The 18,163-nt window shown below is 46.0% G+C and overlaps 1 protein-coding gene across 1 annotated transcript in view; it reads left to right on the plus strand.

The window, feature by feature from the left end:
* LOC122929573 overlaps window positions 1–18,163 on the plus strand; it is a 42,107-nt gene that overhangs the window by 18,174 nt on the left and 5,770 nt on the right. The window contains exons 4-5 of the mRNA XM_044283195.1: window positions 3,284–3,408; window positions 16,636–16,903. Coding sequence (XP_044139130.1) covers window positions 3,284–3,408; window positions 16,636–16,903 — 393 coding nt within the window. The remainder of the gene's footprint in view (window positions 1–3,283; window positions 3,409–16,635; window positions 16,904–18,163) is intronic.

Below are 18,163 nucleotides of genomic sequence, written 5' to 3' on the forward strand. Positions count from 1 at the left end.
TTTTTTATTTATGTAAGTTTTACACAATGATTTAATTTCTGAAACAAAAATAATCATGTTTTAGTGTTTTCATAGTCTGAGAGCCATAGTTTTTTCTGTTTTTGGGCGATTATCTTGGGTAGGGTAATATTTTTGCGGGATGAAAGGACGGTTTGATTGGCACTATTTTGGGGTGCGTATGACTTTTTGATAGCTTGCTATTGCACTTTTTGTAATGTAAGTTGACAAAAAATTGCTTTTTTACACCGTTTTTTATTTTAATTTTTTTACGGTACTCATCTTAGGGGTTAGGTAATGTGATATTTTTATAGATCAAGTTATTACGGACGCAGCGATACCTAATATGTCTACTTTTTTTATTGATGTAAGTTTTACACAATGATTTCATTTTTTTATGATTTTTTGCAGGATGGGACTATTTTGGGGTGCATATGACTTTTTGATTGGTTGCTATTGCACTTTTTGTGATGGTGACAAAAAAAGGTTTATTTATTTTTTACGGTGTTCATCTGAGGGGTTAGCTCATGTGATATTTTTCTAGACCTGGTCGATACAGACGCGGCAATACCTAATATGTCAACTTTTTTTTTCCCTATTTTTTACCAATTTTTGTAAACTTTATTTGGGGAAAATTACGTTTTGATTATTTTTACTTGAAACTTAATTTTTTTTGGGGGGGACTTTATTTTTTAACTTTTTTTTACTTAATTATTTGTCCCACTTTGGGACTTCAACTTTTGGGGGTCTGATCCCCTTTACAATGCATTCCAATACTTCTGTATTGGAATGCATTAGCTGTATGAGTAATACAATGTGTATTACTCATACAGCTTCCTGCCTATGAGATCCAGGGGGCTGGATCTCACAGGCTCGTCACCGAAAGGCAGCCCCGATGCCTAAGAAAGGCATCGCGCTGCCTTCCATGCCATCGGGTCCCCCTACAGCTGCAAGGGGACCCGATGGCACCGCCAATCCCCGCCGCCACAATCTGTAAAAGCCGCAAACAGCAGGTCTGAATTGACCTGCGGTTTGCAGCGATTGCCGACATGGGGGGTTACGGGACCCCCCCGCGCATTGACCCAAGGTGCCTGCTCGATGATTTGAGCAGGCACCTTGTTCCGATCACCACCCGCTCGGCGGCGGTGATCATAAATACACATGACATACCGGTACCTCATGTGTCCTTAAGTACCGGGACAACATGCCGTACCGGTACGTCATGTGTCCGGAAGAAGTGAATACAGTTCCTTTGTAAGTGTGTTAACGAAAAAAGCTGAGTTATTTACTGTGACTTCAAGTTTTGGATGTCATGTAATAGTTATATTTTGTGTTCATAGAAGAAGAAAAGATAATATGCCTTTAAGATTCATTATATGAATGTAGGTAAGCTCAATGACACAGCAGACACAATAGAAAGCATAGAGTTAAACTGTTGTTGCTGGGCAGGAGTCTTGACCAATCACAGCCAGCCTCACACATAGCAGGAGTTTTGACCAATCACAGCCAGCCTCACACAGAGCCTATGTGGGAAATTCCCCTAGCAGGAGCTGCTAGAATCATTACACTAGAGGAGAGGAGCTGAACACTCATTCACTCCACAAAGAGCTGTTTTTTATGGAAGCAGAGAGGCCAAAATAGGTATTTAAAACAGTATCAGCCCTTATTCCTCATTATCCCCCATTATGCCTCTCATTAGCCTCCATTATGCCCCCGGCAGCCTCCTTTTTTATAAAAATAAATAAATAAACTCTCTGCTCCTAGACGCCGCCGCTCCTCGCCACCCGCGATCCTCTTCCTCCTGTTGTCTGCTGTGCTCTGAACTGGTGCAGACAGTGTGATGTCACAAAGCGCCTCACACTGTGCGCAGCCCTGCACAGCCGACAGCCGAGGACCAGGAAGCGGTAAGTACATAGCATTCACCGCTTCCTGGTCCTTTGGTACTATTGTGTATTCACCGGCCAGCAGGCTTAATTAGGGTGTGCCCAGGCACACCCGACACACCCAGTGCGCACGCCTATGGTTAGTATTGTGATTAGAACTATATACTGAACCAATTACAAATTGCAACCAAATTCCATACAAATTAAAATTCTATATTGCAATCCAAATTGCATACAACCATACCAGATCATACTCAACCAATCTGCAAATAGTTACTGCTAACTGCAAACCAAGTTGAGCAAGTAGAACTATTAGACCTCAGATATGCCTCTCAGAGAGATCATAAAGTGCTTAAATAACTAAAAGTGAGAGTACAGATACTGAAGAGAGAAATATATCCACCATTTTATGTTGAATGACAAGATTGAATAGTTGAACCACCATCTTATGCATACCGCCATTTGTGATACTTTATTCAACACGTGTTTTGTACATGGACTGCTGTGGAGGTGACAGTGTTATATATGAAGAAAAGTTGAAGTTAATAAAGAGGTTATTTCAAGAACTTGGTGTGCTCTAGAACGTCGCTAGAGGAATTACAGAGTAATAGACAGTCTGGTTAGACTAAAAAGTCAGAGATATCAGAAATCTTCTAATGCCACAGCGCAAAAGGCACTTCATAGTGCTGCACCTGCCACAAGGGGTGTGTCCCTACACACATGGCAGTATTGATTGGATAGAGTCAGACTGTGCAGGGACACACCCCCCAACTGGTTACCACCCCTCTGTACCCTTACTGCAGACTGCTAGCAATTTATTCATAACTTCTAGCAGGAATAATAAAGGAATGGCACAACATAGAGCCATAAGAATAGATGTTCCAGGATTGTTATTACATGGGGAATGGATGAAGCTATTAAAATAGGCATGTCAGGAGAGGTGAAAGGTCCTTTTTAGCAACCGCAGGCTGTCTTTTGATGGTTAATGGTGCAGGTACTACGCCTACAGTGGCATCTTTTGGCATCACTGTAGAGATCAGTGAGCGCTTCCCGCAGTGCCCCTGCTCTAAGGACGAGCTGTTACTAACAGTTCCTGATCTTAGAGCATACACCTGATTATGGTTGGGATCGGGGTAGCTCTGATCCCAGCCATATAACCCTTTGAGTGCCACAGTTTGTGACCACAGCATGATCAAAGGGATCTTCCCTCCTTGATTAGAGGACCCAGTGACCCGATCAGAGACTGCAGTCAGCACCTTGGTGTAATCTATGATGCCACTTTCCTAGATAATGAAATCATGTTATTTTTTTAGGATTGCACATTTATGTATGATACTATTATCGCGATCCATATTTTCATACTGTTTACATGGTACAAACATTTTCTACATTTACTATCCTAGCACCAAAATTCAAGATCACTTTCCAAGAGCCAAGAGAAAACAGGTGTGTTATCACCCTACAAGTCAAAGACAAGGACCTGTATCTATCATATAAACCTAACCCAGACAAGCAGCTCAAAGTGTTGGTGAGTTGTTTTTTTTGTTATATATTCATAAATCCTCATCTGTCTGACTTGCGCCGTGCTCCATATATATTATTTATGGGCAGGGCTGAAAGCGTCTTGGACGTGGGTAAGGCATGCCAAACCTAAACTATGGCTGAGTTGTGCCGGGAGCCACGGGCGTGGGTAGGCCTGGAGAGGGCGTACCCTATTGGAGTGTGTGAGAAGAGGGGTGGGAGGGAGGGGTAAGTGAGACCCACCACCTGATGGAAGGCATTAGCAGGCATATATAGGGAGCTACGCCCTGCCCACAAATACAGGCTGAAATCAGCCTTAATACTTATGGGCAGGGCTGAAAGCGTCTTGGACGTGGGTAAGGCATGCCAAACCTAAACTATGGCTGAGTTGTGCCGGGAGCCACGGGCGTGGGTAGGCCTGGAGAGGGCAAAAAGACAAGTACACTGTGTCGTGTAAACCGGTTTATTTGTATGCTACCACCCCGCATGACCTATAACGCCGATGACTGAAAAGCCTGGGATATTTCCCTGTGTGGATTCGGGATGTATCTATTGAAACAAGAAGATCTCCAGCGCCCCATGGAACGGATGACATGAGCAGGGACTTGGTGTTTTGATGCTGACGAAGCCGCTCCGATGCGGAATGAGTGACCCAAGATGGCGCCTGGGTCATACCCAAGGCCTGCCGTTAGCGAACGGATATGGGACGTGAATTGATGTGAAGAGAGGGGTTTATCTTTGAAGGGCAGGAGAGGACTGTCAGGAGGCGCAGACTGTAACAGGGATAATAATTTGTTAAGGATCCGGACCGGGCACCAGTTGTTTTGGGTAGGGAAATATTTAATCTCCGTGGGTGACCCTGTTTGGCTTGTTTTGGTCAGTGGTAGGCTGAGTACGAAATGGTCATTATGCCACGACAGCTGGTCTTTGCGTAGACAGCCGTGCCCCGGGGAGCTGCCGGTGAATTCTCCTGGTCGGAGAAAGCCGTAAAACTTAAAACATGGCTGCTTGTGTTAACGTGCTGGTCAAGGGCCCAAAAGGGTAGCCGTCTAGCGCGGAAGACAGATCCCTGAACAGCTTGGTGGACACCGGTTGTCTGCGGGAGGGAGTTTGTTTGGCGGTTTTCTGAATTCCCCTAAGGGCTGCCTTGATGGCCTGGTTTGAAAAAATAGAAGAACGATCCGGATTACTAAGCATGAAGGTCCAGTTATCACTCAACATTTGACTCAACCTGGAAACCCAGAAAGAACAAATGATGTGACATGTCACCAGTGACAGCTGAAACTGAGCGATCCATGTGACCACATCGACCTTGGACCAGACGAACCAGGTGACATGGAACGCCAGACCCAGCCTGAATGACCCAACCTCCATGATCCAGGTGACACGCGATATTGAACATGCCTAGATGATCCAGGTGACATACAACATTGAACTTGGCCTGGACGATCCAGGTGACATACAATAGACCAGGGCCTGGACGATCCAGGTGACATACAACATTAGACTAGGCCTGGACGATCCAGGTGACATACAACATTAGACTAGGCCTGGACGATCCAGGTGACAAACAACATTAGACTAGGCCTAGACGATCCAGGTGACAAACAACATTAGACTAGGCCTGGACGATCCAGGTGACAAACAACATTAGACTAGGCCTGGACGATCCAGGTGACAAACAACATTAGACTAGGCCTGGACGATCTAGGTAACAAACAACATTGAGGCTAGGCCTGGACGATCCAGGTGACATACCACATTGAACATGCCTGGGCGATCCAGGTAACATACCACATTGAACATGCCTGGACGATCCAGGTAACATACAACATTAGACTAGGCCTGGACGATCCAGGTAACAAACAACATTGAGGCTAGGCCTGGACGATCCAGGTGACATACCACATTGAACATGCCTGGACGATCCAGGTAACATACAACATTAGACTAGGCCCAGGGCCGGTGCAAGGATTTTTGCCAACACAAGCAAAGCTACATTTTGGCGCCCCCCCCCCCCCATGCTTCTCCTCTCTGTGGTCCTGGTATCTTCTCTCTGGTTCAGACAATGGCTGGTTTAAGGACCATATTTTTCGCCCTCTAAGACACACCTAGGTTTTAGAGGAGGATAATAAGAAAAAAATATTTTCCATTACACCTCAGGTCAGACCAGCAATCAGACCCCCAATGTTAATCAGACCTCAGCTCACAGCCCCAATCAGACCCCCAATGTTAATCAGACCTCAGATCAGAACCCCATGTCAGACATCATCCCCCAGCCATCAGCCCCCAATGTCAGCCATCAGACCCCCATGTCACATTTCTCCCCCTCCATGTCTCATTTTTCCGCCCTCCCCCAGGGTGCGCCCTAAGGCGGCCGCTTGGTCTGCCTTATGGTAGCACCGGCCCTGACTAGGCCTGGACGATCCAGGTAACATACAACATTAGACTAGGCCTGGACGATCCAGGTAACAAACAACATTGAGGCTAGGCCTGGACGATCCAGGTGACATACCATACTGAACATGCCTGGACGATCCAGGTGACATACAAACATTGGACTAGGCCTGGATGATCCAGGTAACATACAACATGAGACGCGGCCCGGACGATCCAGGTGACATACAACATTAGACTAGGCCTGGATGATCCAGGTGATACGCACATAAAACATTTCCTGGACGATCCAGGTGACATATAACATTAGACTATGCCTGGACGAACCAGGTGGCGTAACACATTAAACATGCCTGGGCGATCCAGGTAACATGCGGCATAGACTTGGCCTGGACGATCCAGGTGACCTACAAAAACTGACCTTGGCCTGTGCAATCTAGGTGAGATATGACGAAACCTCCCAGCCTGCCGTGAGTGAAAAGTGCGACTACCAAGTGAAACTCGGACCCTCGGCGCTTGCTGGCGGGGTGACGCCTGAATATGAACGTCCTGGCCTGCATGGGCTGGATGACTCAACTGGCTATGTGCTGGGGATTTTTTTTTTTTTTTTGTGGAGTGACATGTGGGGTGAGCTGGTCAACTGCAGGGCGTGGGGGCACAGATATGGACCTTGCTGGAGGCGAAAACCCTTCTCAGACCTCATCCATCTGAACAGGAGAAATGACATAGCCTAAGAATATCTGTGAGTAAGAGACCAGCTAGTAACGGCACCATACCAGAACATCGCCGCATGAGAGTTGGTGACCCGTCCTCTGCATGTCTGGCCGTGTCGCCATGGGAGCAACAGACAAGACCCTGATGTGAGACCAGGAATCCAGCGCCACCCGCTTCAGTCTTACAGCTGTACCTCATGCTATCGAAGTATGGTCTCCGGTGCGGCTCCTGCAGGTATGTGTGTAAGGGACGATCTGCGCTCTGCCGGAAGTGACTGAAGGAGGCGGGCGGAAGTATGTGCGTTCCCCCTTGGACCGCAGGACGATTTGAGGGGAGCGCTGCTGCCGGCCGTGAACATACAGGAGCACCATGCTCCAGGGACTTACCTGAGACGAAGACCTCTCTCAGGAACGAAGCGCTGTGCAGCGAATCGCACTAAAGAAAAACAGACGCCTGAGGAGGCCCGGCGGTCACGTGTGCGTTCCACCGTGAACCGCACGCCATCTGCGAGAAGGGGAGACCGACCCGTGGCTGCAAGTATGCAGTGCGCTCCATTGGACAAGTACTTACCTGGTGACGGACCAGAAACGCAAAGTATTGCACTATACCGTGTAGTGAACCGAAACTTGGAACAACCGTGATGCTTGCACGTGCCGTCAGGAAGATGTGGCTCCTCCCACGGGGGTAAGTGAGACCCACCACCTGATGGAAGGCATTAGCAGGCATATATAGGGAACTACGCCCTGCCCACAAATACAGGCTGAAATCAGCCTTAATACATATCATTCCGTTTTCTGCCTGAAAAAAAAAAAAAAGCTGCAAACCCTGTGTTCAGGGGTGCACCACCAATGAGGCCAGGTCGCCTCAGGCAGCACCTGGTAGCGGGAAGAGGGGGGCACCAGAAGGGCCATGGGCATGAGCGCTTTCATTGTGGCAAAGGGATTAGGTTCAGAAATTGGCATGGGGAGGGGCGCCGTTTCAGTTTTCTCCTCAGGCAACAGAAAGGCTAGGTGCACCACTGCTTGTGTTTGCGACTTTTTAAAATGCCACTGTCAACAAATGTATTTATTTGTTTGAGTACCAAAATCATTTTTAGAGATTCCTTTTCCTTTTTTTAGGTTTAGGGCTCATGAACACGGCCGTTGCCCCGTCGTGGCCATATTGCGGCCCGCATACGTCGGGTCCACAATACACTGGGCACCGCCGTGTGCACCCCGCTTCACGGATGCGGACTCTTTCACTTGAATGGGTCTGGAAAACGGGAGATGCGGTGCGGAAGCACGGATCGGAAACCCCACTGAAGCACTATGCAGGGCTGGCCAACCTGTGGCTCTTCAGCTGTTGTAAAACTACAACTCCCGTCATGCTTTGCTGTAGGCTGATACCTGTAGGCAGTCTAGGCATGCTGGGAGTTGAAGTTTTGCAACAGCTGGAGAGCCTCAGGTTGGCCATCCCTGCACTATGGAGTGCTTCCGTGGTGTTTCTGGCCGTGCCTCCGCACTGCAGAAAAGTAGTGCATGCACTACTTTTTTGCAATGTGGACCGTTGTATGTGTTGGCGGACCTCATTCGAGTGAATAGGTCTGTGATCCACATGCGGCTGCCCCACATGCGGCTGCAATTGCGGACAAGAATACGCATATTCTATTAGTGCCGGCAATGTGCGGTCCGCAAAATGTGGAACGCACATTGCCGCTGTCCGTGTTTTGCGGATCCGTGGATCTGCAAAACACACACGGATGTGTGAATGGACCCTAAAAATGACACAAAAATTAATTATTGCAATGAGTTCCCTATTTTGTGATGATTGTTTTCATATATAACATGTATAGGTTTGAGAGAACGGGCGACTATGGTGACGGTTTCTGTTAGCGACTGCATTTTCATTTCATTTTTTAATTTTTTTTAACTTATATTTTAATTTATTTTTGGCACATAATGTCCCCCAGGAAGTCATTAACCGCCTCCAGTTAATGTCGCTAATCAGCATTTGTACTTTTATAGTATCTGTAAGTGATCAAAACTGATCACAGTCAGATCTATAATAGTATTAGTGTTTGCTTGATCAGGCCTGATCGGTCGCCCACACGTACATTCACCCATGCCTGCCCCGCCGCAGTGACAAAAAATATATATTTTTTTGATCACTGCACAATTACTTTACAAGCGCTGCGGCGATAAAAAAATCAGTTTTGATATTTTTTATCAATCGCAGCGGCCTCCGGTACTTCGCTAGCCTCCCATTTGTAAGACAGGCTTGCTTTTTTTCTTGGGTAGTCTCAGGGAATACCCCCTAAATTTAGTAGTCCAAATGTCAAACAAGGGGTATTCTTCTGAAGAGGCCTACAGGCTTCTGACCCAGTCGGATGAGGACTGAGAACCCTCATCTGACGAATCCAGCGGGTCAGAATATGAACCTGTAGAAAGGTTGAGGTCCCTGATACCAACAAGCGTACCCGGCCCCGTGTTGCTACACCACAGGTTGCGCAGGATCCGCTTCAAGGACAGCAGAGTGGGGCTGGCACTGTCGGATTACGTGGTGAGGCATACACCAGCAGCGCAGCCCACCCTGGACCTAGTACCAGCACTGCCGTACAACATGGTGAAGTGGCGAGCACCAGAAGGGCAGTTGAAGCTGTTACGGTGGCACGTGCAATAGTTACCCCGCCGCAGCCACCGCACAGACAGGCCCGTAGAGCCCCTAGAGTCCCTGAGGTGCTGGCAAACCCTGATTGGCAGTCCCCAACGTCAGGGGGAACCATTAGTTCCCCCTTTCACCGCCCAGTCTGGAGTTCAGGTTGAGACAGCTCAGATCGGTTCGGCCCTGGGATTTTTTTAGCTGTTCTTGACTGCGGAGCTCTTGGACATAGTCGTGGCAGAAACAAATCGGTATGCCACTCAATTTATAGCCGCCAACCCGGGAAGCTATTATGCCCAGCCTTTCCGGTGGAAACCTGTCCAAGTTTCCGAATTAAAAAAATTTCTGGGCCTTCTCCTCAACATGGGTCTAACCAAAAAGCATGAATTGCGGTTATATTGGTCCACGAACCCAATTCATCACATGCCCATGTTCTCTGCTGCCATGTCCAGGGCACGATCCTGCGTTTCCTGCACTTTAGCGACAACACCACCTCCCGTCCCAGAGGCCACCCAGCTTTTGACCGGCTCCACAAAATTCGGCCCCTCATAGACCACTTCAACAACAAATTTGCAGATTTGTATACCCCTGAGCAAAACATCTGCGTAGACGAGTCCCTTATACATTTTACCGGGGGCGCCTTGGCTTCAAACAATACATCCCAAGCAAGCGCGCCCGGTATGGGGTCAAATTGTATAAGCTCTGTGAAAGGGCCACAGGCTATACCCACAAATTTCGGATCTATGAGGGTAAAGATCAGACCCTGGAGCCGGTCGGTTGCCCTGACTACCTGGGGAGCAGTGGGAAGACAGTCTGGGACTTGGCGTCACCCTTATTTGGCAAGGGGTACCATCTTTATGTGGACAATTTCTACACAAGTGTGCCCCTTTTCAGGCATTTGTTCCTAGAACAGATTGGCTGCTGTGGCACCGCGCGACCTAGTCGCCGGGGCTTCCCCCAATGGCTTGTTACCACCCGTCTTGCAAGGGGGGAGAGGGCTGCCTTGTGTAATGAAGAACTGCTCGCGGTGAAATGGAGAGACAAGCTCTCCTCTATTCACACATACGCGACAATAAGAATTGAACGAGCAACCAGTGTCATTGAAAAGCCCCTCTGTGTCCACGACTATAATTTGCTCATGGGAGGGGTGGACTTCAATGACCAGATGTTGGCTCCTTATTTAGTTTCCCGACGCACCAGACGCTGGTATAGGAAGGTGTCTGTATATTTAATTCAATTGGCTGTATATAATATTTTTGTTCTCTACAGTAAGGCTGGGAGAACAGGATCCTTCCTCAAATTTCAGGAAGAGATCATCGAGAACCTCCTGTATCCAGGAGGCTCCGTGGCCCCATCCACCAGTGTAATGAGCCGTCTACACGAGCGACATTTCCCCAATGTCGTTGCTGGTACCTCAACCCAACCGTCACCCCGAAAAAGATGTCGTGTCTGTAGCAGGAGTGGAATAAGGCGGGACACCCGCTATTTCTGTCCTGACTGCCCTGATCACCCTGCCCTATGCTTAGGGGAGTGTTTCCAGAAGTACCACACACAGGTACACTTAGCATAGGGATTGCATCTCACAGGACAGGCACACAGGGCTATTAGGGCCCATTCACACAGAGCTGCTGCAAACCTCTCCTTTCACCTGGGACAAAGTGCATAATGTACTTCGCCACATCTCTGGGTGATTTGCGCTTTGCAAATTGTCCCATGGGGAAGGAGAGGTTTGTCCAATAAAAGGTAAAAAAAAAACAAAAAAAAACAATAGTAAGCAAAAAAGTTAACATTCTGTTCAAAAAGTTAAATTATTATAAAGTTAATACATTTATTGCGTTGCGGCCTGGTTTTTCCTTTTTTTTTTTACCTTCCAGGTGGACCGACCGATCGACTAGCTGCAGCACTGATGTGCATTCTGACAGAAGCATTGCGCTGCTGTCAGATTACACAAAAGTCGGTGTGTGCGGCGCTGCAAGACGAGATTTCTCCTCTGCAGTAAAAGATACGTTTGCCGAGGCATATGAGCTGAGGGGGCCGCGGTGTTCATATGCTTTGGCAAACACTTTGTATATAAAAAAAATCTAAAAAAATCTTGGCAATGATTTATTCATCCACATCGATTGATGTGAATGGAGAAATCGGGTTTGCCAGGGCATACGAGCTAAGTGGGTATGGATGTTGGGCGGAGCTCCTATGTCCTGGAAGATGCCTTTCCCCTCTATTTTTTGGGCAGAGATTTTTTCATCCACATTGATCAATGCGAATGAAGAAATCTGTGCCGTTCATTTTTTCTTTCAGCCCAGAGGCTGAACGGAAAAAAAAATCTCATTACCTGTATGCTCAATATAAGGAGAATAGCAGAAACTCCTAATGCTGGCCATACATGTAATGATTGCGGAGACCCTCAAATGCCAGGGCAGTACAAACACCCCACAAATGATCCCATTTTGGAAAGAAGACACCCCAAGGTATTCGCTGAGGGGCATATTGAGTCCATGAAAGATTGAAATTTTTGTCCCAAGTTAGCGGAAAGGGAGACTTTGTGAGAAAAAACAAAAAAAATCAATTTCTGCTAACTTGTGCCCAAAATTTTTTTTTCCTATGAACTCGCCATGCCCCTCAATGAATACCTTGGGGTGTCTTCTTTCCAAAATGGGGTCACATGTGGGGTATTTATACTGCCCTGGCAGTTTAGGGGCCCTAATGCGTGAGAAGAAGTCTGGGATCCAAATGTCTAAAATGCCCTCCTAAAAGGAATTTGGGCCCCTTTGCGCATCTAGGCTGCAAAAAAGTGGCACACATGTGGTATCACCCAAAAAGTTGGGCAATGTGTTTTGGGGTGTCATTTTACATATACCCGTGCTGGGTGAGATAAATATCATTTTGGAAAGAAGACACCCCAAGGTATTCCGTAAGGGGCATAGCGAGTTCCTAGAATCTTTTATTTTTTGTCGCAAGTTAGCGGAAAATGATGATTATTTTTTTTTTTCTTACAAAGTCTCATATTCCACTAACTTGTGACAAAAAATAAAAACTTCCATGAACTCACTATGCCCATCACGAAATACCTTGGGGTGTCTTCTTTCCAAAATGGGGTCACTTGTGGGGTAGTTATACTGCCCTGGCATTTTAGGGGCCCTAATGCGTGAGAAGTAGTTTGAAATCAAAATGTGTACAAAATGTCCTGTGAAATCCTAAAGGTGCTCTTTGGAATGTAGGCCCCTTTGCCCACCTAGGCTGCAAAAAAGTGTCAGACATGTGGTATCGCCGTACTTTTGGGGTGTCATTTTACATATACCCATGCTAGGTGAGAGAAATATCTCAGCAAAAGACAACTTTTCCAATTTTTTTATACAAAGTTGGCATTTGACCGAGATATTTCTCTCACCCAGCACGGGTATATGTAAAAAGACACCCCAAAATACATTGCCCAACTTCTCCTGAGTATGGCGATACCACATGTGTGACACTTTTTTGCAGCCTAGGTTGGCAAAGGGGCCCACATTCCAAAGAGCACCTTTAGGATTTCACAAGGCATTTTTTACACATTTTTATTTCAAACTACTTCTCACACATTAGGGCCCCTAAAATGCCAGGGCAGTATAACTACCCCACAAGTGACCCCATTTTGGAAAGAAGACACCCCAAGGTATTTCGTGATGGGCATATTGAGTTCATGGAAGTTTTTATTTTTTGTCACAAGTTAGTGGAATATGAGACTTTGTAAGGAAAAAAAATGCATAATTTTCCGCTAACTTGTGACAAAAAATAAAAACTTCCATGAACTGACTATGCCCATCAGCGAATACCTTAGGGTGTCTACTTTCCGAAATGTGTGGGGTCATTTGTGGGGGTTTTCTACTGTTTGGGCATTGTAGAACCTCAGGAAACATGACAGGTGCTCAGAAAGTCAGAGCTGCTTCAAAAAGCGGAAATTCACATTTTTGTACCATAGTTTGTAAACGCTATAAGTTTTACCCAAACCCTTTTTTTTTTTACCCAAACATTTTTTTTTATCAAAGACATGTAGAACAATACATTTAGAGAAACATTTATATATAGAAATCTATTTTTTTTTTTTTAAATTACAACTAAAAAGTGAAAAATGTAATTTTTTTTGCAAAAATTTAGGTAAATTTCGATTAATAACAAAAAAAAGTAAAAATGTAAGCAGCAATGAAATACCACCAAATGAAAGCTCTATTAGTGAGAAGAAAAGGAGATAAAATTCATTTGGGTGGTAAGTTGGATGACCGAGCAATAAACTGTAAAAGTAGTGTAGTGCAGAATTGTAAAAAGTGGTCTGGTCATTAAGGGTGTTTAAGCTAGGGGAGCTGAGGTGGTTAAAAGACCGCTGGAGGACACTGACTTTTTTTTCCACTTTTTTTCCACTGTTTCCACTGTTACTGGGACATCCACAGGAGCCTCAGTTACAGGGGAAGACAGCCCCCTGTGGGGGCATGAGACACAGGCAGAGCTGATCAGGGTCTCCCTAGACTCTGCAGCTCTGCTCCTGTCCCTGCCCCAGACACTCCTGGCGGTCATGTGACCGCCGGGACTAACAGAGGAAACGGCTCGGCCTGCTCTCCCCCATGCACTGGTGCAGAGATTTGCTGCCGGCACAGAAGAAGGCAGAAGCGGTAATAAACCGTTCTGGTCTTCTCCTCAGGGTCCCTGCTGTGTCTGTCAGCCGGGACCCGACCTGCTCCTGCTAGATTGCTGATCAGTGCTCGGATTAAAGAGCTGCCTGCATGTCTATATACGTGCCATCTGCCCAGGGCATGTGCAGATTGGGCAGTCAAAAAGGGGTTAAGGACGGAATCAAAACAGAACCCTTTAGAGGCATTCCGTTTTGCTTCATCCTAATACATTTCTATGGATACAAATAATGGTTCTGTTATGTATGATGGAAAAAAAAGGAATTATTTTCTGTCATGCATAACGGAACAAAATGGAACAGTTATTTGTGCCCATAGAAATGTATTAGGACGGAGCAAAACGGAATGCCTCTAAGGCCTCTTTCACATGGGCATCATGTTTTAGGGCCGGATAAGATGCGGGTGCGTTGCAGGAAAATGCGCGATTTTTCCGTGTGAGTGCAAAACATTTTAATGCGTTTTGCACGTGCGTGAGAAAAATTCGGCATGTTTGGTACACAAACCCGAACTTCTAAACAAAAGTTCGGGTTTGGGTTAGGTGTTGTGTAGATTGTATTATTATATAAATAATAGCATTCTTAATACAGAATGCATAGTAAATTAGGGCTGGAGGGGTAAAAAAAAAAAAAATGAATTTAACTCACCTTAATCCACTTGTTCGCGCAGCCCGGCTTCTCTTCTGTCTTCATCTTTCCTTTGCAGTAGGTAAAGGACCTTTGATGACGTCACTGCGCTCATCACATGGTCCATCACATGGGTCATGTGACGGACCATGTGATGAGTGCAGTGATGTCACCACAGGTCCTTTTCCTACTGCACAGCAAAGATGAAGACAGAAGAGAAGCCGGGCTCCGCGAACAAGTGGATTAAGGTGAGTTAAATTATTATAATTTTTTTTAACCCCTCCAGCTCTATTATTCTGTATTAAGAATGCTATTATTTTCCCTTATAACCATCTTATAAGGGAAAATAATAATGATCGGGTCCCCATCCGGATCGTCTCCTAGCAACCGTGATTGGGGCCTGCGTTGCGTCAAAAACGCACAAAGAGGAGCATGCTGCGATTTTCACTCAAACGCACAAGTGACACGTGAAAATACTGCTCATGTGCACAGCCCCATAGAAATGAATGGGTCCGGATTTAGTGCAGGTGCAATGCGTTCACCTCACGCATTGCACCCGCGTGGAAAACTCGCCCGTGTGAAAGGGGCCTAAAGGGTTCAGTTTTGCATTCCATCCTTAAAGTCTGTTATATTCCGTTATAACTCTGCTATAAAGGAACAGTATAACGGAATTATGTGGCTAGCAACATGGTGTGCAATAGGGTTGAAATGCATATCTCAATGAGGTCTTTGAGCAGAATCCACGCTAATTCTCCCATTGAAATGAATTGGAAGCGAAAAAAACGCTCCAATAAAACCGCACAGAAAATCTGTGTGTTTTTTCAGCGTGTTTTCTAAATCCCTCATGTGAACATACTCCAAGACAAAAATGTTCTCCTCTGGTTAAATGCAAAATATTGCATAAGATTGTACAGTAATAACCGTAACCTCTGGATAGGTCATCAGTATCTGATTGGTGTGGGGTCCGTCACCTGGGACCCCCACCGATCAGCTGTTTGAGAATGCACTGGCGCTTGCACTAGTGCGCGGCATTCTCTCAGCTCACCAAGCACAGCGCCGTACATTGTATAGCGGATGTGCTTGATATCACAGCTCAGCCCCTTTCACATGAATGTGACATCACTGGCCTAGGCCTAGGGAAAAGTGAGAAACGGCTGTGGCGCTACTGCGAGCAATACTGCCTTCTCAAACAGCTGACTGTCGGGGGTCCCAGGTGTCGGACCCCCACCAATCATAAACTGATGACCTTTCCTGAGGATAGGTCATCAGTATTAGGCCTCTTGCACACGACCGTATGTATTTTGCGGTCCGCTAAAAACAAATCTGCAAACAATACCGATGACATCTGTGTGCATTCCGTATTTTGCGGAACGGAACAGCTGGCCCCTAATAGAACAGTACTATTCGGACAAGAATATAATTATTTTTTTGCGGAACGGAAATACGGAAACGGAATGCACACAGAGTACCTTCCGTTCTTTTGCGGACCCAATGAAATGAATGGTTCCGTATACAGTCCGCAAAAAAAAACAGAACAGACACGGAAAGAAAATACGTTCGTGTGAACTAGGCCTTAAAGTCTGGTTGTGAACATGGTTAGGCCTGTTAATGAGAACACATAGGGGTGGGGGCACCATGCTTCTCACGTGGGCAGAGTAATCTGTGTTTATAAGGGGCTGCCCGCCTTGGTCTTGGAGGGGGTGTATACCCATACTAGTAACTTCCCCTGTGCAAGGCCGGGTTGTGCTTGAGTCAAGCACTGCAATGGAGCAGAGGCCATAGGTGAATGGAGAGCGTCCATTGGGTGAAGAGATGGGTCTCCCCGCAGATAGAGAGCAGCTGAGAAACTGGTAGGAGTGATAGTACTAAAAGCTGTGTGTGACCCCAGGGCTAGATGTACATCAGGTGGAGAGATCACCAGACACCGAGTCTGGGTGGAAAGCCCCATGGCGCCATACCCTCCTTTGGCACCATTTCCATCTGTGAGTAGGACCGTCAACCTGTGCCCAAATTATCACTGACAGACTGTTTCACCGCCATGTGCCCGTTCTACTGTGCTGGCGATTTTCAGTAAGGTTGTGAACCCACCATGATACCCCCATCGCCCACCCGTAATCCTTACCACTTCTTACACTAGAGACAAGATTATTAATACACAGATTTTTTCCTTGTCCATTGAGCTAACCATTTCTCATTCTCATTCAGCCATTAGGACAGAAGAGTCTTGATTTCGATGAGACCAAAGAGTTTTTCTTCTACCTCAGTAATGTCAACAGCAAAGAGTATTCAATCGAGTCAGCGGAGCAACCGGGCTGTTTCATTACCACCTATCCTGATGAGAACGTCCATGTCACGGTGGAGCCTGCCTCCAACACTCTCCGCAAAGAGTTAAAATTTGATACAAATACGTTACGTTGTAACAGTACATTACGTGGTAACATTATGCGCAGACCGAACAGAGTGAGAAAATACAGTAAGTTACTGACGTCTGATTCTTTGTGTTCAATTATTCTGTATTGGTGTGTGCTAGATTTAAAGGGCAACTTCATTCACTTTGCAAGTCCTCCAGCATGCACGTTTTTCAGTTTTCTTTTTTTTTTTTTGCGTTGTTTTTTTAGAACTCGCTTTTATGTTTTGTTTTTAAAGTCAGTCATTTTCTTACAGGAAAGTATGTTCCCCCCTCTGTTGATCAGTATGGAAAAAGCCACGGTTAAAAAAAACACATAATGCAGAAACACAACACACATTGACATATGCTTTTTTTTAAGCAGTACCAAAAACAATGGATGTCTATAGCACAAAAATGTCAGAAATTGAAGCAAAAAATGTCATAACTCAAGCAGACTGCCATTTAAAAAAAATGCCACTGGCGCAATAAAAAATGCAAGTGAAGAAAACACGACAAAAAAAATGGTTTAATAAAGCATTTAATAATTCCCATAGACTTACAGCCCCGATCTGGAGGTTCTGAACATTTTATGGCATTTTTGGGGTAGAAAAGTTGCACTTTTTTTTGCAAGTGCCGTTTTGTGGCAATATTTGCGACTTTTAGCTTATTCCAACACCTTCACCACTTTTCCAAAAGGTGGGCAGGGGTGCAGTGACTGACTGAATTAAAGGGGTTGTCCAGGCTTTTGATATTGATGACCTATCCTCACGATAAGTCATCAATATCAGATCGGCGGGGGTCAGATCAGCTGTTTGAGGAGACGGCGCGCACGGTGTGCACGTGCCGTCACTCATCCTACTCTCTGCTGTATGTCTATGGGAAGAGAGAAGGGAGTGAGAGGAAGAGTGAATGGAGATGGCACGTGCGCACTGCGTCTCCTCATACAGCTGATCGGTGGGGGTGCCGGCTGTCGGATCCCAGTCAATCCGATATTGATGTCCCATCCTGAGGATAGCTCATCAATAGAAAAAGGCCGGACCACCCCTTTAATACTGTAGTTGATAATGCAAAGGAGTTAATGGACAAATGGGCAAAGGTCTGCAGCACAGGCACGGAGCCCTTATTTTCGTGTGAATGAGCCCTTATGGTGTCTGCAAATGATGCACGTATTTTCACCGCACATAATCTGCAGCATAATACAGTACCAACAAAGTGGCAAAAACACCACAAAAACAAAGTAAATAGTGCAGCTTTGGGCATTTTGGTAGGGATTTCATGCGTATTTTCTGCACACAAATCTGCACCATGTGCAGCCACCCTTATCGCTTATTAACACAGTCAGTG

The sequence above is a fragment of the Bufo gargarizans genome, chromosome 2, assembly GCF_014858855.1.
Source record: "Bufo gargarizans isolate SCDJY-AF-19 chromosome 2, ASM1485885v1, whole genome shotgun sequence".
In the NCBI taxonomy this organism is placed as follows: domain Eukaryota; kingdom Metazoa; phylum Chordata; class Amphibia; order Anura; family Bufonidae; genus Bufo; species Bufo gargarizans.